Source organism: Paroedura picta, chromosome 8 (genome assembly GCF_049243985.1).
Source record: "Paroedura picta isolate Pp20150507F chromosome 8, Ppicta_v3.0, whole genome shotgun sequence".
NCBI classification, from domain to species: domain Eukaryota; kingdom Metazoa; phylum Chordata; class Lepidosauria; order Squamata; family Gekkonidae; genus Paroedura; species Paroedura picta.
In genome coordinates this window covers 2,939,608-2,960,751 of record NC_135376.1, presented here as the reverse complement: position 1 = coordinate 2,960,751, position 21,144 = coordinate 2,939,608, and the positions used below count along the sequence as shown (strand labels likewise).

General features: G+C 53.3%; 1 protein-coding gene across 2 annotated transcripts in view; it reads right to left on the bottom strand.

The window, feature by feature from the left end:
• Positions 1–21,144, bottom strand: part of PSMD1 (proteasome 26S subunit, non-ATPase 1) — a 91,382-nt gene continuing 70,238 nt past the window's right edge. The window contains exons 19-25 of one of the 2 annotated variants that reach the window (XM_077348073.1): positions 13,886–13,988; positions 8,086–8,255; positions 4,760–4,852; positions 3,358–3,450; positions 1,116–1,262; positions 409–575; positions 1–207 (exon numbers count right to left, since the gene is read on the bottom strand). In XM_077348073.1, coding sequence (XP_077204188.1) covers positions 429–575; positions 1,116–1,262; positions 3,358–3,450; positions 4,760–4,852; positions 8,086–8,255; positions 13,886–13,988 — 753 coding nt within the window. In that variant the 3' untranslated portion in view covers positions 1–207; positions 409–428. The remainder of the gene's footprint in view (positions 208–408; positions 576–1,115; positions 1,263–3,357; positions 3,451–4,759; positions 4,853–8,085; positions 8,256–13,885; positions 13,989–21,144) is intronic. The other variant, XM_077348072.1, reaches the window with a different exon arrangement.

Here is a 21,144-nt window from a genome sequence, read left to right as displayed (position 1 = left end):
GAGTTTTAATTTATTTATTCTGAAAACCTGGTTCCTGTGAAAGCGTACACTAAATAGGATACATGTTCCGTTTCTCGACCCCCAAACGTGGTCAGGGTGCTGCAGGCTGGCATGGACGTGGCGGGGGCACGCCTGGAGCCTCCAGGACCTCCTCCGGGCACGCTGCCTGTCTCGGACGCAAAGGCCAGCTTCCTGAAGGGCCGGGACCTGGCAGAGGAAGGGGAGGCAAGAAGGGTTAGCGCTCCTGGGGTGGCCTTTCCTCTTTTCCGGCCCTGGAGAACCCTCCCTGCTCGCCTGGAGAGATGCAACAGTGCTGCTCCCTTGGCCAAAGGGGTGTTGGCGAGCCCCCAGAGACCGACCAAACCGGATCTCCAGGGCAGCTTGTACCTCCTGCAAATGATGTCTTACTCTTTTGCGTACCCCGCGCCCTAATCGTCGATGTACTCAAACGGCTCCGGGGGTTCTGGCTCCTGCTCTTCCTCCTCGATCTTCGGCCCGTGGGCAGCCACCGGCTCGACTAGTTCTTCTGTATCCTCACTGGTATCCCTCAGGACGATGATGCCGCCGATGGAAAGCTAGGGAAAGGGAAGCACAAAGTCAGTCTCTGGATAAGTAAAGAATCACAGAACCCCAGAGAGGGAAGGGGCCATGAAGGCCATCTAGTCTCACCCCCTGCTCAGTGCAGGATCAGCCTCCAGCATCCAGGAGAAGGATCTGTCCAGCCGCTGCTTGAAGACCGCCAGTGAGTGGGAGCTCCCCACCTCCTTAGGCAGCCCCTTCCCCTGCTGGACTAGACTCCTAGAATCCTAGAGTGGGAAGGGGCAAAAGAGGCCATCTAGTCCCACCCCCTGCTCAGGGCAGGATCAGCCTCCAGCATCCAGGAGAAGGGTCTGTCCAGCCGCTGCTTGAAGACGGCCAGTGAGGGGGAGCTCCCCACCTCCTGAGGCAGCCCCTTCCCCTGCTGAACTAGACACCTAGAATCCCAGAGTGGGAAGGGGCCATGCAGGCCATCTAGTCCCACCCCCTGCTCAGGGCAGGATCAGCCTCCAGCATTATCTGGTCGTTATCTGTGCCGGCAGCCATTCCACCGCGGCTATTTTGCAGCCGGGACTTACGGTCTTGAAGGGCTGGTAGCGGCAGCTCTCGGGCATGGTGAGGACCTTGAGCTGGGCGGGCATCACGCGGGCTGGGTTGTCCAGCAGCTGGAAGGAGGGCTCAGGCTCCTTCTTCTTCTCCTTCTCGTCCTTCTTCTCCGTCTCATCCTAGGAGGAAGAGGAAGGGAATCCGTCACGGAATTCAAGGCTCCAAACAAGGGTCAAGGAGGGCGGTCAAGTGATCCCTCCACCAAAATTCTCCAGAATCCAGCCTGGCCTGGAGAAAGTTCACCTTCCACCCCACAGTGGCAATCAGCAATTCCCTGGGTCTGCAAGGAAGGGTCACAAGAGATTAAGACTGGCACATCCCTTCCTGCCCACCCACTCACCATCTGCCTAAGATTTGCTTTGCTGGCATGCAGAAGGTCCCAGGTTCAATCCCCGGCCTCTCCAGTTAAAGGGACCACACAGATGCTGATGGGCCAGTGGCCGGATTCCGCAGAAGGCAGTTTCGTGGGTGTTCTTTTACAATGGAGATGGAACCTGGGACCTTCTGCATGCTGATCCTTTCCCCTGGATGCGGCTAAGGCTCAGTGGCAGAGCTGCTGCTTGGCAAGAAGAAATCCCCAGGTTCCATCTCTGTCGTCTCCAGAGAGAAAGGCCTGGCAGGAGGTGGTGCGAAAGACCTGGAAGATCCGCTGGGTTTGGGCCACTGTGTGACACAGAGAGTTGGACTGGCGGGGCCATTGGCCTGAGGCAACAGGGCTTCTATTCTCATGCCTGGGGCAGGGCTGCTCTGTCTTCTTGGTGCCCGGGTGTCAAGAGTGGAGAGACTTCTGGGCCCCTGTATGACAGAGTGTTGGACTGGAGGGGCCACTGGCCTGATCCTGCATGGCTTCTCTTATGTTCTTATATCTGGGGCAGAGATGCTGTCTCTTCTTGGTGCTGGGGGGGGGGGGCACAGTGGGAGGGAGTCCTGGCCCTGCTGGTGGACCTCCTGATGGCCCCTGGGTTTTGGCCACTATGTGGCACAGAGAGTGGCCTGAGAGTTGGCATGGTTTCTCTTACGTTCTTATGCCCACCCACAACCCACCCCTTGCCTGCCTTTTCACCGATGACAGTGCGGGACGTGTGTGGGCAGCTGGGAGTGTGACTCCCACGGCCAAGAGAAATGCTGCCACCACCGTGCCCAGGCTGTGTGCTCTGCCCAGGGGGTGCTGGGAAGCATATCCTACCAAGAGCATGGGAGGAGCTCTTGTGCGGAAAAGGGGGAAGGACTGGTGGGCAGGGAGGTCACTGAAGACGGAGGGAGCTGGGGCTGTGGGTCCGGGGGGCTGCTCCTTCTTGGGGCACACTGATGCTGGCCCTGCCTGCAGAGGAACAGATTCCTGAGATTTCGGAAGGACACTGCCTGCGTGCCCAACCGGCAGGAGCTGAGCAGCCTGCGGAGTGTTTTGTGGAGCACCTTCTCCCATTCTGAGCTCAACGAGGGCATTTTTCTGGGCTGTAAAGCTGTCTTGGAAGATGGCAGAAACCGGGGCAGGGCTGGGATGGATGGTCCTCTGGGGGGGCTGTTTCAAGGACACTGCGCTCCCTGCACAGACTCGGTGGCCCATGAACCGGGCGAAAGCCTTCTAGCAGCCTCGTTAAAATACCTCCGGGCATGTGTCATGTTTTCCCTGCTTGCTGGCAGGTACATGGCCCGGTCACATGTTTGGACAACATGGAAGGAGGCTGTAAATTCCCAGCCACTCGGGGAAGGACGGAAGGACGGTCTGGACAATAGCAAGCCGAAGGGGGCCCAAATGCCAGCAAGATCATCCCAACAGTGTTGCATTAGCCAGTGAGGGTGTTCTCCAGAAAGGACCGGAAGGTGATCAGGAAGAGAAGGAACCCCAAGATTCTTTGCAGGGTTACCCACGTGGAAATAAACACCAGCTGAAACTTAATGGGGGTGGAGGTCATTATTACTGCCAAGGAAGGAAGGAAAGGAAGGAGGGAGGGAGGGAGGGGGAGAGAGAGAAAGAAAGAAAGAAAGAAAGAAAGAAAGAAAGAAAGAAAGAAAGAAAGAAAGAAAGAAAGAAAGAAAGAAAGAAAGAAAGAAAGAAAGAAAGAAAGAAAGAAAGAAAGAAAGAAAGAAAAAGGGAGGGAGGGAAGCAGCAGGGACAACTTTAAGCCCGAGGGCCTGGCCCCCTGCACAGCCCTTCCGAACTCAGCACTGCAATTATAGAAAACAGTTGACCTGTTTCTTGACTATACCTACCACTTCCATTTTCTCCTCCTCTTTCTTCTCTTTCTCCTTCTCTTTCTCCTTCTTCTTGGCTTTTGCTGTGATGGACAGCACAGCGGTGGACACCTGTGTGGGACAAGAACGATGCCTTTGAGCCAGGAGCCAGCAGCAAGGTGAGCACTTCCGTGGGCTGCTCTAAAGTTCCTGGGTTTTCTATGACCGTCAGTCTTTTAATCTTCAGACCTTTAAAGCCCTACCTGGCTTGGGACCAGGATATTTTTAGGAGCCATCTTCTCCCCTGTGTTCCTGCCCATGAACTAAGATCACAGGGAGGGGCTCTCCTGACTGTCCTGCCAATCAGAGCAGCTCATTTGGTGGGGGTGCATGAGACAGGGCCTTTTCAGTGGCAGCCCCACAATTATGGCACAACCTCCCCAGGGAGGGTCCCCTGGCCCCCTCCCTGTCAATCTTCAGGAGGCAGGAGAAGACTATTTTATTTAGGACTGCATTTGATATAAGCAGCCTTAAACAGTGATTCTAAATTCTGGGTTGTTCTTTTTAATGGATTTCTATATAGGGGTGTGTAAAAACCCGTACAAAATTCTATGGGTCCCCAAAGAAGGTGCCCCATACTCCATTGTTTCCAATGGAGAGGGAAAAGGCATCTAAACTTTAAAGGAAACGTAGTCTCTTTACGATTAAAGTGCCTTCTGCAAGTCATGGTGGTGGGATGAGGGAACTCTGAAGGCTGTGAGACTGTGAGCCCTTTAAATTAACTTCGACAGTGGCTACTTGGCAGTCCCAAAAATATCAGGATCAACCATTTTAGAAGCCAAAAACATCAAAACCAGAATCTGGCTGAATGAATACCCAAAAAATATCTATGAGGGATTTCTGGGGCTTGGATTCACCGAACGCACCCCCATAATTGAACATACGCTGCTTTGAATTCCATATGGAGGAAAGGTAGCTAATAAATATCTGAATAATAGTATAAGTTCACCAATTAACACTTGGCCCTTTGTTTGCAAACAGATATTCCAGGATATGGAACAGTTCAAGAAGAGTTCTTTTGGGCCTGTATCGGAACTCTGCACACACACTGTATAAAAGAAGGGGCAGATCTGAAGATGCCACGTGTGAGCAAGACACAGCCTTTTGGAAGGAGCAAGATGCCGGGAGCCAGGATCGACTGAAGCGAGCTGGAAGGAGGCCACCTAGCCCAGCCCCCTGCTCAGCGCAGAATCAGCCTCAAGCAGCCTTTTTCAGCTTATTTACAGAACCCCCTGAAACATCCTTCAGGCTTCGAGAAGCCCCAGGAGTGGCGGGATCCTGCAGAACAGGGTTGGGAAGCCGAGCGGTGGACACGCCCACCCGGGACCCCTCCCCTTCCCACCCCCTCCTGGCCCGTCATTGGTCGGCAGGGCGCACAAACCTTCTCTTTCTCCTTTTCCTTCGGCACCTCCAAAGGAGCTGGGTAGGCAAACGTGGAGGGCTTGACGTTGGATCGGTACTGCACTTTGGGCATCTGCAAACAGAGTGGGGTTTGGACATCATGGTTAGAGGCAAGGAAAGCACTGGACTATCAGGCGACCCCTTTGCCCCAGGGAGGCGCTTCCGTCTCTAGCTACTTATTTATTTTATTTTATTTCATTTTTTGATCTTTAGGCCGCCCCTCTCCAAATCACCTCAGAGAGGTTTACAACGGGATAGAATCATAGAATCATAGAACCATAGAGTTGGAAGGGGCCATAGAGGCCATCTAGTCCAACCCCCTGCTCAACGCAGGATCAGCCCTAAGCATCCTAAAGCATCCAAGAAAAGTGTGCATCCAACCTTTGCTTGAAGACTGCCAGTGAGATAAAAGAGTCAAGAGTCAAAACCATTCAAACAGGACGTTTCATGTTAAAAACAGCACAACATTCACTATGACCCACTCACTTTGTCCCAAAATTGTACCCGAACTGGCCAGGCGTACTTTTCAAGATGTTCTGCTATGTGGCCTGGCTCAGGACGGGGACAAATGGGTGGGAACCCCAGATATGGGGGGCTGGGCATGTTCACAGCAAAACACTCCTTGCTCAGGTACAGTTTCCTCGCGTTTGTAGTCTAGCTATGCCTGGGCAAAGCAGCCTGTAACAAAGGCACACAATTCATGCCAAGCACACAAGACAAAAATCCAGTCACTCTCAAGCCTGTTTGTTTTCAAATCTTTAGGCTGCCCCTCTCCAAATGACCTTGGAGCCGTTTACAGCAGGGGATAAAACAGTCAAGAGTCAAATCCATTAAACAGGACGTTTCATGTAAAAAAAAAAACATCTCTAAATTCCCGCAATGAGCCCTGGGAAATTTCAAACCCCCCCCCTCCAGTTCTTGGGTATTAGACGCTAGACCCTGCTGTATTCCATCCCCCACAGCCTCTCCAGCCCACCCAAGCTACTTCATTGGTCTTTGGGACGAGGTAAGTGCCATCAAGTTGATAGGCATGGAGTCCCCCAAAACGTTAGTCCCAGTCGTGCTTGGGCCTTGTAAATGGAAGAGCGTGGCTTCTTTGATGCAATCCCTCCGCCTCTTGGGGGCTCCTCCTCTTTTTCTGCTGCCCTCCGCTTTTCCTGGCCTTTTCCAGTTATTCTTGTCTTCTTGCCAAAAGACAATGGCCCAGCTGGGTCCTTTTAGCGTCTAGGGAGAGTTCAGCTGGGATTTGATCGAGAAATCTCATTGCTAACCAATAGCAACCCTCCCGTTTCATTGTTCTGCCCCCCTCCTCCCATGCCCAACCAAGCAGGGACCGGGCAGACTCTTATGAGAAGATAATTTGCTGCACACGTCAGCTGTCAATCTCATTGTTCTTGCACCAGAGGAAGCCAACAGTAGACTGGCAGGAAGCATCGGGCTGCTCTTGAGAGCCTCAGAAGAGCCCTTCTGGATCAGACCAGTGGGGGTCTGTCCAGTCCAGCATCCTGTCTGGCACAAAGGCCAACCAGCTCCTCTGGAGGGCCAACAACAGGATGTAGAGGCATAGAGGCCTTCCTAAGAACATCAGAAGAGCCCTGCTGGGTCAGACCAGGGAGGGTCCGTCTAGTCCAGCCTCCTGTCTCCCACAGGAGCCAACCAGTTCCGCCGGATGGCCAACAACAGGGCAGAGAGTCTGAGTCTGTCTCCTGACTCTAGGGTTTGGAGGCTTAGTGCCTCTGAACATGGAGGCTCCCCACAGGCACTCTGGCTATTAGCCACTGACAGACATCTCCTCCATGAATCTCTCCCTTCTATTGTTCTCATTTAATCGTTTCTTCAACGGAAGGGCTGCAGACCCACGATGAGGGTTTATAGCCCACAATGCCTTATTTATGTTACATACAGCTTGACTTTCTCACCGTCTCAAGGTGGATTGTACAGGGCAAGTCGATGCAATTGACAGGATGAGGCACCTAGCCAGCAAGGTAGCAGGACTAGGATGTGCAGACGGTCAGGGCAGACGCAGCCCGCAGGCCTGATAGCTCAGAGCTGCCTTTCCGCTCCTAGAGTGGCATCTTTTATTCCGGTCCTGTCTCAATCGGGGGGTGTTTGTGTGTGGGGGGAGGGGGGCAGAGACGTCAAAATGTGAAATCTGAATTCAGCCGACCTTCCGGTTCTTGAGACTTCAGAAGACTGTGTTGACAAGTGTTCATGCATGCCTTGCATGGCCTGAGGGCGGGAAACGTGCTCCTCCTTTGAAAACGATCCGTTCGGTGCTCCGCCTGGTTCTGGGGCCTGACTGACGTAAAGAGCTCTATCACTGGTTGCGTGAAACGGACTTAAAAATGGCAGAACAGGGATGCTTAATGCACATGCTCAAAACCAGGCAAGCATCCCCAAATCTTCAGGCAAGTTATCTGCGGAATGGCTTCTGTCTTACAGCGGCCCTGTGAATTCACGTCCTCCAAAATGCCCTGCCGTTAAACCGGCTCGCTCGGGGGTCTTGCAGACGGGGGGGGGGGGGGGGGCCTCATGGCTTCTTTGACAGAGTCAATCCATCTACGGTTTCTTGCTGCTTTTCGCTTCTCCTAGCATGGCTGTCTTTTGCAGCAACTCTGGACTCCTTAGGACAGGGGTAGTCAAAGTGCGGCCCTCCAGATGTCCATGGACTACAATTCCCAGGAGCCCCCTGCCAGCAAATGCTGGCAGGGGGCTCCTGGGAATTGTAGTCCATGGACATCTGGAGGGCCACACTTTGACTACCCCTGCCTTAGGATGTGACCCAAGTACAATAGCCTCAGTTTCGTCCTGTTGGTTTCTGGGGAGAATTCAGACTTCATTTGGTTTAGAGCAGGTGTGGCCAGTCTGTGGCTCTCCAGGTGTCCATGGACTACAACTCCCATGAGCCCCTGCCAGCGTGCTGGCAGGGGCTCATGGGAGTTGTAGTCCACGGACATCTGGAGAGCCACAGACTGGCCACCCCTGCTCTAGCACCCACTGATCTGCTTTTCTGATGGTCCAGGGTATCTTCAAAACTCTCCTCCAGCTCCACATTTCAAAGCAACCCTCTTCCTTCCTGTCAGTTTGCTTCATGGTCCAGCTGTCATGCCCACGCACAGCAGAGGGGAACCCCACGGAATGAATTAACTAGATCTTGGTGGTCGGGGGCATGTCGGTTGCCAGCGTGGCGGAGTGGTTTTGACAGAACCCCTTTTAAACCGGAGATGTGGACAGGCAGAAGCCGATTTAAAGACACAGGCTGCCTCCTCCCTGTCCTGCCCTTGCTTCCGCCCCTGCGGCACGTACCTTCAGGTCCTTGTTGAGGCCGATGACGCAGGTCGGGGTGAAAGCCAGCGACAAGAAGTGAGAGAGGGGGAACCAGAACCAGAACTGAGTGAAGACCAGAACGCCCACCACCGAGGGCATGTGCGTGTGCCCCGTCCGGGACTGCAGAGAAATGGTGACGTTGTGACCACCTGGGGACAGAGGAGGAAACAAAGAGTAAGACCCTCAGAAGAGCCCTGCTGAGTCAGGCCAGGGAGGGCCCCTCCAGTCCAGCCTCTCATCTCACCCAGGGGCTAGCCAGCTCCTCTGCAGGGCCAGCCACAGGGCAGAGAGGCCGAGGCCTCCCCCTGAGAAGACCCTCAGAAGAGCCCTGCTGGGTCAGGCCAGGGAGGGTCCCTCCAGTCCAGCCTCCCGTCTCACCCAGGGGCCAGCCAGTTCCTCTGCAGGGCCAGCCACAGGGCAGAGAGGCCGAGGCCATCCCCTGAGAAGACCCTCAGAAGAGCCCTGCTGGGTCAGGCCAGGGAGGGTCCCTCCAGTCCAGCCTCCCGTCTCCCCCAGGGGCCAGCCAGTTCCTCTGCAGGGCCAGCCACAGGGCAGAGAGGCCGAGGCCTTCCCCTGAGAAGACCCTCAGAAGAGCCCTGCTGGGTCAGGCCAGGGAGGGTCCCTCCAGTCCAGCCTCCCGTCTCACCCAGGGGCCAGCCAGTTCCTCTGCAGGGCCAGCCACAGGGCAGAGAGGCCGAGGCCTTCCCCTGAGAAGACCCTCAAAAGAGCCCTGCTGGGTCAGGCCAGGGAGGGTCCCTCCAGTCCAGCCTCCCGTCTCCCCCAGGGGCCAGCCAGTTCCTCTGCAGGGCCAGCCACAGGGCAGAGAGGCCGAGGCCTTCCCCTGAGAAGACCCTCAGAAGAGCCCTGCTGGGTCAGGCAAGGGAGGGTCCCTCCAGTCCAGCCTCCCGTCTCACCCAGGAGCCAGCCAGCTCCTCTGCAGGGCCAGCCACAGGGCAGAGAAGCTGAGGCCTTCATAAAAACCTCAGAAGAGCCCTGCTGGCTTAGACCAGGGAGGGTTCGAAACTAAGCACTGGTTAGTCCTTGGGTGGGAGACCACCAAGGAAGTCTAGGCAGGTAACAGCCAACTCGCTCTCAATATCTCTGGCCTTGAAACCTCAGAAGCTAAGCAGGGTCGGCCCTGAAGACTCCTTGGGTGGGAGACCACCAAGAAAGGCCAAGGTTGCTGTGGGAAGGTAGGCCGTGGCAAAAGGTTTCTATGCATCTCTTCCCTTGAAAACCCTAAAGGGGAGACAAATGTCAGCTGTAACTTGACAGCATTTCCCACCCACCGACCACAGGGAGCGTGTGAGCGCTTGGTCAGGGGGCAGCCTGCATCCTCTCAGTGAGAAGGACCACAAGGTCAAGAATACAAGGATGCCGTGTCAAGAGCAAGCTAAAGCTTCATGTGCTGCTTGCAATGCTGGCCAGCTGGATGCCTGCAGGATGCTCGCAAGTCAGGTGCGAAGACAGCCTCCTCTCCCGACCCCACAGCTATGCAGGCACAAAATGGCCCCTACACATGCAGGAGCTACATACAATGCCACCTCCGGCTGAGTCAGACTCCTGGCCTGTCAATTTCTGTCTACTCAGACCGGCAGCAGCTCTCCACGGCCTTTCCCCTCCCGTGTTGCCTGGTCCTTTGAACTGGAGATGCTGGGCACGGAACCCGGGACCATCTGCAAGCCGAGCGGATAGTCTGCCACTAAGCCACGCCCCTTCGGCAAGACATGGAGCCGCCATATGCAGAAGCAAAACTTTCCTCCATCCTGGTTAGTATTATCTACTCCAGGGGTAGTCAAACTGCGGCCCTCCAGATGTCCATGGACTACAATTCCCAGGAGCCCCTGCCAGCGAACGCTGGCAGGGGCTCCTGGGAATTGTAGTCCATGGACATCTGGAGGGCCGCAGTTTGACTACCCCTGATCTACTCTGTCCGGCAACAGCCGTTGAGGGTCTGACACAGCATTTGCTGCCAGATCCTTCAAAGTGGGGATGGAGGGGATTAAACCTGGGGGGCCTTCGACGTGCCAAGCGGAGGCTCTGCCACTGAGCCAAGATTTCCTCCGTTCCGCCAGCATGTAAACATTTATTTTTATTCGTTTTATTTAGTACATTTATATACCACCCTCCCCTGAGGCTCAAGGCGGTTTACATAAAACTTGGCTGATGGTGCACTAAAGAAAAGGGCACCCACAGCACCCACTTTTCCCTCGCCCTCCCCCCTCCACTCTTCCAGCACCCAGTCAACCCTTGCTCTCCTCCTCCGGGAAGAGGGGAGGGAAGCTGCGAAGGGCATGCACTCCCTCCCTCCCTCCCTCCCTCCGCCCCCTTCCTCCTTCCTCGGGCTCAGCAGTGCTGGTGGTGGCAGAATCAGCCCAGCCGGATCCCCGGTTCCCCGTAATTTCATCCTCGCGCAGCGGAGATCAGAGCGGCTTGTCAGGTTGAAACAAGGCAGAAGCATCCGGCTTGGAATCCAAGCAGAAAGGTTAGGCCCGCAGAGAGCGCCAGGGAAGGTGTTAATCTGATTCTGGCCGACGGAGCTCAAGAGAGCAGCGGGCAGCTCTGCCTGCCGCCGACCAGCTCAAGCGGGAGGGCCTGGTGGGGCTGAAATGCAATTAGCTTCAAGGCCCTTTGTGCAGAAGCCCCCCCCCCCCCAACACACACAGAAGCATTCCTGGGCTGAACAGGGACATGTAGGAGGGGGAGGAGGACATAGTGAGGGGTAGCCGCCCTCTTTGTTTGCTACAACCATCAGGAACGTAAAAAGAGCCCTGCTGGAGCAGACCCAGGTCCATCGAGCCCAGCTGCCTGTTCCTCTGGAGGGCCAACAACAGGGCAGAGAGGCCGAGGCCTTCATAGAACTTCAGGAGAGCCCTACTGGATCAGACCAGGGATGGTTCCTCAGGGGTAGTCAAACTGAGGCCATCCAGATGTCCACGGACTACAATTCCCACACAAGATGCTGCCTTAAACTGACTCAGACCCTTGCTAATATCACCTACTCAGACCAATAGCAGCTCTCCAGATTCTCAGGCACAGGTTTTCTGTATCACCTCCTGGCTGGTCCTTTTTAATCGGAGATGCCGGGGATTGAACCTGGGACCTTCAGCATGCCAAGCAGAGGCTCTGCCACTGAGCTAGGGTCTCTGGTCAAGGCCTTTCCCATCCCCTCCTGCCTGGTCCTTTTAAATGGAGATGCCGGGATTGAACCTGGGACCTTCTGCCTGCCAAGCGGAGGCTCTGCTACTGAGCCAGGGTCTCAGGCTGAGGCCTTTCCCATCCCCTCTTGCCTGGTCCTTTTAAATGGAGATGCCGGGGATTGAACTGGGGACCTTCTGCCTGCCAAGCGGAGGCTCTGCCACTGAGCCATGGCCCCTCCCCCAAAACACATTTGCAATCCATCTTCTGATGGCAGCTTAAAATATGAACAGTCCAGGCTAGCAGGATCTCCACCCCCACCCCCCTATTCAACATACCACCTAAAACGGTGGAAGTTTCCAATAATGTTCAAACCACGTTCAGGGCTAGAAACTTGCTTGCTTCAGAATCAGGCTGGCAGTTTCCCCCTTTGAAAGCACAATAATAGCAATGCTGTGGATCAAGGCTGCAGGCAGAGACCGGTGACTGCCAGGCGCGCCAAGTAATAAAACATCTGGCAGGCCAACGTGGGCGCAGCTTCTCCCCAGTTACCGAAACATAAACGGACACGGGGAGATGACACAACCCAGAGGCAGATCACAGATAGGGCTGCAGGAGAAATTCTCTTCATTCCTCCTTACCCAATCCCCCCCTGAAATGCAGCAATCCCTTGCTTTCCCCTCCCCGCCTCCCAGAAGCCTGGAGTTGCTTTCTAATCATCTGGAGCACAGAGAAACTGGAGGGGAGGAGGAGCAAGGAGGGAAGTTTTGCAAAATTTCAGAATTTCACTCTGTAGATGCTCAGAGACAGGCCATGACTGCCCAAACCTTCCTGCCCTCTTCTGAGAGGTCCAGCTTCAGTGAAGTAGAATTTTAAAAAAGCCCCACCTTTCTCCCCAGCAGGGACCCAAAGAAGCTGATGCTGTTCCCCTTGCCTCCATTTCATCCTCACAGCAGCCCTGCAAGGTGGGATGAGCTGAGAAAGTGTGGCTGGTGCAAGGTCATCGGGTGACCTTCCCAGGAACGAGTGGGGATTTGAACCAGGGTCTCTCCAATCCTAATCTGAAGCGAAAACTCTAAAGAAGTGGGAAGTGACTTGCGAAAACTCCTTCCTGCCACAAATTCTGTGAGTCTTGCAGGCCCTCCTGGACTCTGGCTCTTTGCTGCTGCTCCAAACAGACTAACCTGGCAGCACATCATGATCTATCTCCATGGAAGGCACCACGTTTAGCCACACAGGTATGTGAAGATGTGGGCAGAAAGCTCACGAAAACTCCTCCCTGGTCACAAATTGTGTCAGTCTTGTGTTAGCTTGCTGTAGTGGTTAGGAGCGTGGACTTCTAATCTGGCAAACCAGGCTTGGTTCCCCACTTCTCCTCCACATGCAGCCAGCTGGGTGACCTTGGGCTCGCCACAGAACTGATAAAACTGTTCTGACTGAGCAGTGATATCAGGGCCCTCTTAACCTCACAGGGTGTCTGTTGTGGGGAGAGGAAAGGGAAGGCGATTGTAAGACTCCTTCGGGTAGAGAAAAGCAGCATATTATTAGCAACTTCTTCTGGTGCTCCTGGACTCTGGCTATTTTTTGTTGCTAAAGATAAAGGTAATGGTATCCCCTGTGCAAGCACCGAGTCATGTCTGACCCTTGGGGTGATGCCCTCTAGCGTTTTCATGGCAGACTCAATACGGGGTGGTTTGCCAGTGCCTTCCCCAGTCATTACCGTTTACCCCCCAGCAGCAAGCTGGGTACTCATTTTACCGACCTCGGAAGGATGGAAGGCTGAGTCAACCTTGAGCCGGCTGCTGGGATTGAACTCCCAGCCTCATGGGCAAAGCTTTCAGACGGCTGCCTTACTACTCTGTGCCACAAGAGGCTCTTTTTTGTTGCTACAGACAGACTAATACGGCCACCCATTTAGATCACATTCTTAACACTGCACTGCGCAGCCTCTCATGTTACAGAAAGTTACAAAATTTGCTTTAAAGATGAAATAAAAGAGAATTCCCTTTAAAAAAAAAAAGGGGGGGTGAGAATAAAAGTAATCACTGGGTAGATTTCAAAAAATAAATTTCAGCAAAAAGAAATTCCCCTCCCCGAAACAAGCTGAGTACCTAACTTGTATGTGTGACAGCTCACGCCTGACCCTCAGCATCTCAGGCCCCAGGCCTGTCAGAGCACTCCACGTGTGGAGATGATACGGCCAGCTAATACAAGTTCCACTGCGATGCGAACATTCAAAGTCCCCTTCGCAAGAGAAATGCTACAAGGTCTGCTAAAACAAGAGTAGTCAACCTGTGGCCTTCCAGATGTCCATGGACTGCAATTCCCATGAGCCCCTGCCAGCATTTGCTGGCAGGGGCTCATGGGAATTGCATTCCATGGACGTCTGGAGGACCACAGGTTGACTACCCCTGCGCTAAAAGGTGGAAGCCACCTAGAGTTGGAGCTGCTGTGATGTCACAGCATGTTCACGTAACAGGGGAAACGGGGCGACTACAAAGTGCAGAGGCTGTGTGGAAAGCGACACAGGGAGGCCTCACGTACGACGGGCTGCTCGGCACACGGAACCAGCCCTGGGAAATAAATGAAGCTTCTGACATTCTTAGTGAAAGGAACCGGCTGAAACCAGGAGCCAATTTACCTGCATCCAAGATGCCTTGGGCCAGGATCGCTCCAAACTTGGCCATCACATCATCGTGTTTGTCGTTGATGACTTTGGAGTAGAGCTGCCGGAACTGGCTGACCTGAGGCAGAGACAGAAAAACAGATGCGAGGTTTTGAGCACCGCCGTTCCGGTCACAAGAGGTCCACGTAGCCCAGAGCCAGGAACCTCAACCACTCAGCACCCCAGATGAACAGGGCAGTTGCTATTTCCATTACAGTCAGCAGATCTGTCGCATCGGTCTCAAAGGAATCTACCAAGAGTGTGTGCAGTGATGCTCCGGGTCGGGGGTTTAAACATTTTTGAGCATGTGGAGCACCTTTGGGTGGAGCATGTGACCAAGATGGCTGCCGCAGGAGGAGTAACCAAGCACAAGGGCTGCAGTAGCTGGGCCCGCACACTTAGAGGACGTGCACGTCAAGAGAAAAAGGGGAGGGATTTATAAAAATACACTGGAAAATAGCAGTAAGAGAGAATAAATACTACGTTGTAGCAACAACTGCCAGCAACAACATTACAAACATTATTGTAATCAAAGAATCCTAGAGTTGGAAGGGAACTCCTGGGTCATCTAGTCCAGCCCCCTCCACTATGCAGGACACTCACAACCCACTGTCATCCACTGTCACCTGCCACCCCCTTGAGCCTTCACTGAATCAGCCTCTCCGTCAGATGTTTAAAAATCTCCAAAGATGGAGAACCCACCACCTCCCGAGAAAGCCTGTTCCGCTGAGAAACCGATCTCACTGTCAGGAACTTCTTCTGGAGGTTTAGATGGAATTTCTTTTGAATTAATCTCATCCCATTGGTTCTGGTCCGTCCCAGCGGGGCAAAAGAGAACAATTCTGCTTCATCCTCCATATGGCACCCTTTTAACTACTTGAAGATGGTTATCAGATCCCCTCTCAGTGGTCTCCTCTCCAGGCTAAACAGACCAAGCTCCCCCAACCTTTCGTCAGACGTCTTGGCCTCCAAACCCTTCCCCATCTTCGTTGCCCTCCTCTGGACACGCTCTACCCAGATAACTGGATCTCTGTAGGCCAATCAGAAGCCCTGCTTGGCAGGGGCCTGATTGGGCCTCATCCACTTCTAACAACACTTGGTGGGCCCCAGGAAAGGTGTGGGTGCCCCCGGGCGCCATGTTGGGGATTTCTGCTTGAGGGGATGAACACACTCTTCTTAATGCCAGGGGGAGCCATTGAGCAGAGAAGGTGGCTTACAACTCTAAATGCCTCTATAGCGACATTGCGTTTCCAGGCAGCTAGAAGGACCACAGCGTCTTCCCGACCAAAGACATTTTAGCAGCGCAGGCTGCATGGGCAGCCGGCTCCTCTGAGCAGGAGGACGGAGAGCGCGTTCCAAAGGCAGGATGCAACTCCTCCCGTTACTCAATTTTCACTATCAATCAAACCAAATTATGGTAACTGCTAATGCAATTCCTCCCTAAGCCAATTCTTCTGCAGGGCTGGAATTGCTTTAAAATGACGGAAGGGCCAGCGCTTCCGTAAAAGCTACAGATGAAAGAGCGGTCGGAAGCTGCCCTCACACGCACGCGGGGTCTGTTCCGCTAGCTGGGTACGGACTCCTTTCGGAATTGAGGCTCCCGGCGCTAGGCCCCCTTCTCAGCTTCACCTCCGTCCCACTCACTCCCGGGACCTCTTTGGGGACAGAATGCAGACCCCGAAAACACAGAGCCGGAAGCCGGCGGGCCTCTGCTTGGGGCTGCAAAGTGCCGTCAAATTGCAGCTGGGTAAAGCAAGTGGTTGAAGAGCGGAGACCTCTAAGCTGGAGAACTGGGATTCCCCACTCCACCGCACACAGCCAGCTGGGTGACCTTGGGCCAGTCCCAGTTCTCTCAGGGCTGTTCCCACAGAGTAGTTCTATCAGAGCTCTCTCAGCCCCACCTATCCCATAGGATATCTGTTGAGGGGAGAGGAAGGGAAAGTTAGAAATGTTCTCTAGAACCAGAGTTCTATGACTCCATGGAACAATGCAGGATGAAGAAGAAGAGATGGTTCTTATATGCCGCTCTTCTCTACCTTCAGGTTTCTCATTTCTGTAACCCGGATGTAGCACATTCAGATCTTGTCGAACTCTATCTCTTTCTTCTGGGGTGTTAAAAGGTTTTTAAGCCCCTGAGAAGGGGAGGAGCTAAAGTAGATGGCTATTTGTGGTCTCTTCAAGCACTGCGTGATTCTGATTCCTTGCTCCTCCACATACAGCCAGCTGGGTGACCTTGGGTTAGTGACAGTTCTCTTAGGGCTGTTCTTGCACAGCAGTTCTCTCAGAGCTCTCTCAGCCCCACCTATCTCACAGTATGTCTGTTGTGGGGAGAAGAAGGGAAAGAGGTTTGTATGCCACCTTCAGGTAGTGAAAAGTGGGTATAGCCTCACATATGAGGGTAAGACCCCAACATGAGCCCAATTTCCTACAGAACCTCTTTGGTCACTCTGTCCTGTGTCCCTCCCCTTTGGAGTACTGGGCTTTTATTTTCTCCCTCTGATCGAGCAGGCTGCCCAGAGGAAGATCTTTCACCACTGGGATCTGGGATCTGGGACCTGAAGTGAACATCATCAGGACCTTCTCTCCACCCGCCAGTAGTTGGGAGGGGGGAAGTTGAGTTGCCGATCTCCGTCATGTTGGTAATGTTATTGTTGTGTTTAATGGGGCTTTAATGGAGATTTTAGGATGCTGTAACCCGCCACGAGCCGCAAGGGAGTGCCGGGAAACAAATATAATAATAATAATAATAATAATAATAATAATAATAATAATAATAATAATAATAATAATAAGAGTTGGTTCTTATATGCTGCTTTTCCCTACCCGAAGGAGGCTCACAGTCTTCTTCTACATCTGTAAGCCTGAAGGGGCTTACATTCGCCTTCCCTTTCCTCTCCCCACAGCAGACACCCTGTGAGGTGGGTGAGGCTGAGAGAGCGCTGATATCACTGCCCGGTCAGAGTAGTTTTATCAGTGCCATGGGGAGCCCAAGGTCACCCAGCTGGTTGCATGTGGGGGAGCGCAGAATCGAACCTGGCATGCCAGATTAGAAGTCCGCACTCCTAACCACTAGACCAAACTGGCTCTAATAAAAATAATAATAATAATAATAATAATAATAATAATAATAATAATAATAATAATAATAATAATAATAATAATAATAATAATTTTAAAAGTGAGATGGCCCAGTTCCTCCCATTTTCTTTGCTCTAGCAGGACGGCACGCTGGAGCCCAAGCAGACCTGGGCTCAAATCCTCAAGCGAGACCCAGGCGCTGCGTGTAAAGCTTCCTTCAGCACTCTGTGCAGCAAAAAACCACCCCAAAACCCAAGGACGTTCCCAAGGAGCAAAAGCGAGCAAGCGCAGCAACGTGACGAAAGATGAAGCACCCGTCTCGCCTTTCGCTTGGGGCGCTGCCCTTCCATTCCTGCGGTTCCCAGCGCAGGATTCGTGGGTGCAAAGTGTTTAGAGCATCTTGACAGTTCAGCATAAACTTCTGATTTCTTTTTAAAGAAAAGTTGCTAGCCACCTGGGCCAGAACATGGAATTTACACAGTAATCAAATCTACAGGGAAACAGATCACGGATGAAGCCAGGAGACGAACCGCAGATCTGCTAATGTTCACACTGGCGTCTCCCGTCTGACAGCAACAAGGACTCTGTGTGTGAACGGGGCGGGCTCCTTGTGCTGCCGTTCCTGGGGAGGGGCCCTGCGCGGCTGGCGAGGCCAGCAAACAAAGCCACGGCCAAAGCCTGTCAAAGCCACACCTTTTGGATGTCGGCATTCCCCAGGTTTCTGATGGCTGTGGCACAGGTACCACCTAAATTCAGGCGGGAGCACCACTGATGTTGTGGTTTCTGCATGCATCGCGCATCCGAGGCACCTGACTGGAAGGAGAGCAGCCTAAAACAGAAACTCATGCAGAGATGCGGCGGGAAGGGGAGATTTTTCCCCTCTCTCTCTTTCTCTGAAATAGAAGATCACATCCCATTTGAATCAGAGATGCCATGCGTTACCTGGCCCCTAATGGAAGCTGACTGTGAGGCAGCAAGTCCAGCGCTGGTAATTATGCAGAGGCCTCTTCTGCAAACTGGTGCCTTGGCCAACTTGGTGTAGTGGTTAAGAAGCACCGGCAACTAATCTGGGGAACCAAGTTTGATTCCCCACTCCTCCTCCCCATGCAGCCAGCTGGGTGACTTTGGGCCCGGCCCAGTTCTCCCAGAGCTCTCTCATCCCCACCTACCTCACAGGGTGTCTGTTGTGCGGAGAGGAAAAGAAGGCTGCTCTGGGGCTCCTTTGGACAGTCAAAAGCTGGACACCCAAACCCAGCTCTTCCAAATTGAATGAATTCATTGATTTCTTGGGAACCAACGGGCAACATGAACCAGAGACACAATGCAGGCCTCCCAGCCCACCTTTTCCTTGAGGAAAAAGGTGGGCGCTGCTCTTTTGATAACTTTCCAGAGGCCAGACCGCTCTGCCTAGGGGTGTGAAATGAAATGGCTTTTTTGCGTTCAGGCCGACGTGGGCTCTTGAAACGTCGTGCCAGCAGTGATTCGGGAAACCTGGCCCAACCCGAATCGATTCGGGTTCAGTGATTCAGCTCCCGAATCAAGCAGGGGAGTCACAGCTTTAAAATACCGGGGGGGAAAAAACCAAAGTCAGCATGGATTCAGGGGAGTCTCAGTGTGGCTAAGCTGAAATGCACATCCCTCCCTCTGCCATCTTCACAGCACGGGACATCCTTGTGCTGTGGATGCTTCCCTCTGGGGACACCTTTTCAGCCCCGTCTACTGCAGATGCCCTTGTTCTGCGTGAAGTCTACCTTGTTTCCCAAACGCTTCGGCTATGCCAGACCCAGAGACAGGAAAGGCACTTTGCGTCACCACGGTTGGAGCAAGGTATGAAAGCCTGCCTCCCGTCCTCCTAAACTGAGTTTCAGGGCCCTTTGAGGTTTTATGGTCTCGGGACAGGCCTGCTAGGACGTATTTAGGTGATGTCCAGGGCAATGCAATGACGCACCCGGTGATCCACTTTGTTTTCCTCCCGGCCGTTTCCCGCCTTAAATGTTGGCGCCAACCAGAACTTCTTGGCTCTCGATTTCACGGAAGCTACAAACCAGCAGCCCAAAAGGTAAACAAAGAAGTCGGGACCACGTAGCTAAAGGCGCTTGTGGTGAGCAGGGAAGCCAAAGAGTTACAGGCTTGAGCTCTCTGCTCCGTCTCGCCAATGGCAGAATGTGACTCGGGTTTCTCGGGCAAAGGCAGGCCAACGTTCCAGATCAAAACGGCACACAAAACATTCTGGATAGCTGGAGATGCCTCTTCCGTATGCAAAGAGGGGCCCCAAGAGCTAAGGAAGATACAATAAAGCTGTAAGGAGGGAATTGTGCAACACACAACCAATTTGCACACAGGCAATTTGGGGTCTGCTTCACTGCAGCTCATAGAATCCTGGAAACCTAGAGTGGGAGGGGGCCATGCAGGCCATCTAGTCCCACCCCCTGCTCCATGCAGGATCAGCCTCCAGCATCCAGGATGAATCTCTGTCCAGCTGCTCCTTGAAGACCACCATCGAGGGGGAGCTCTCCACCTCCTGAGGCAGCTGATACCACTGCTGAACTACTCTGTGATCCCCCCCCCCATACACAGCTGTTACCTTTCTCTAGTTTCAACCCATTATTGTGGGTCCTCTCCTCTCCTGCCAGCAGGGACCTTTCCCTGCCCTCCTCCAAGGGACAGCCTTTCAGATCCTTCACGAGAGCCAGCCTGTCCCCTCCCCACCTCCTCTTCTGCAGGCTGCAAGTTCAAACCGTTGGCCTCATCCAAGCTTCACACCTGGCTCTGGTACGTGAGAGCCTCTCGCCTGGACATACCAGAGACTGAACGTGGGACTTGGCACATGCAAAACACATGCTCTGCCAAAAATTCCCAAGACAGATCTAAAATAAAGCAAGGGGCTTCGCTAGAATCCCAGACCAGTCCAGAATTCCAATCAATCTAAAGTTCAGTTTGAGGATATCTAAGAAAGGCAGCCTTCATCACACTACACAAATTGACTTCCCTAGAGAGAGCGCGGTGCAAGGGTCAAAAAAGTGGAGGACTCTAATCCAGAGAACCAGGTTTGATTCCCTGCTCCTCCTCCACATGCAGCCAGCTGGGTGACCTTGGGCCACAGTTCTCTCGGAGTTCTCTCAGCTCCACCTTCCGCACAGGGAAGGTGATGGGGCGAGGAAGGGAAAGAGGTTTGTAAGCTCTTCTGATGTTCTTAGGAAAGCCTTGGCCACTTTGCCCAGTTGTTTGCTGTAAAGTGGAAATGGTCCACCATGTTGTGAGTCAGGATGCTGCACTAGATGGACCCCTGATTGGGCAGATTTGTGTTTTATACTGAAAACCCACCCATGAGTACTTTTTAAAGTAGAAAGGTGGAGTAAGAATCCTCTAAATACAACAAATAACTTGCCGGTTTCCTCACCAAGGAGGGTTCCAAAGAATCCCAGAGTATTGCTTGAAAAATCTCATTGCTATGCAAGAAGAAGAAGAAGAAGAGTTGGTTCTTATACGCCACTTTTCTCTACCCGAAGGAGGCTTAAAGCAGCTTACAGTCGCCTTCCCATTCCTCTCCCCACAACAGACACCCTGTGAGGTTGGTGAGGCTGAGAGAGCCCTGATATTCCTTCTTGGTCAGAACAGTTTTATCAGTGCTGTGGTGAGCCCAGGGTCACCCAGCTGGCTGCATGTTGGGGAGCGCAGAATCGAACCCGGCATGCCAGATTAAAACGCACTCCTAACCACTACACCAAACTGGAACTTCTTCAAATGACAAAATATTCAGGAAAAGGTGTGTGTATGTGTGTGTGGGGGGGGATCCTCTCATTTCAGCGATGAAAAAGGAGGAAATGCTCGAAAGCTCAGGCTGAGGATGATGGTGACGGGAACAGCCGTATGAAATGCGTATGCTACCCAGTTTACCAGGCCTTTGGGAGGCCTTCTCCAGCGGGCATGAGAAGGGGAGCTGAAAAGGAGACATCTCTTTCCTTCTCACCCCCTCCTCCCCTCTTTCTGTCAGAAAGGGATCCCTGAAATAGAAGTAATCAAAAACACATCTGCAGAAGCAAAAGGAGCTTGGGAAAGAGGCTGCAGACTCTCTTTCCCACACCCAAGTGCCGCGAGGGGCTTTCGGCGTCAATCTGGGTAGCCAGTCTCCTGGGAAGGCCCAGAAACAGAGGTCT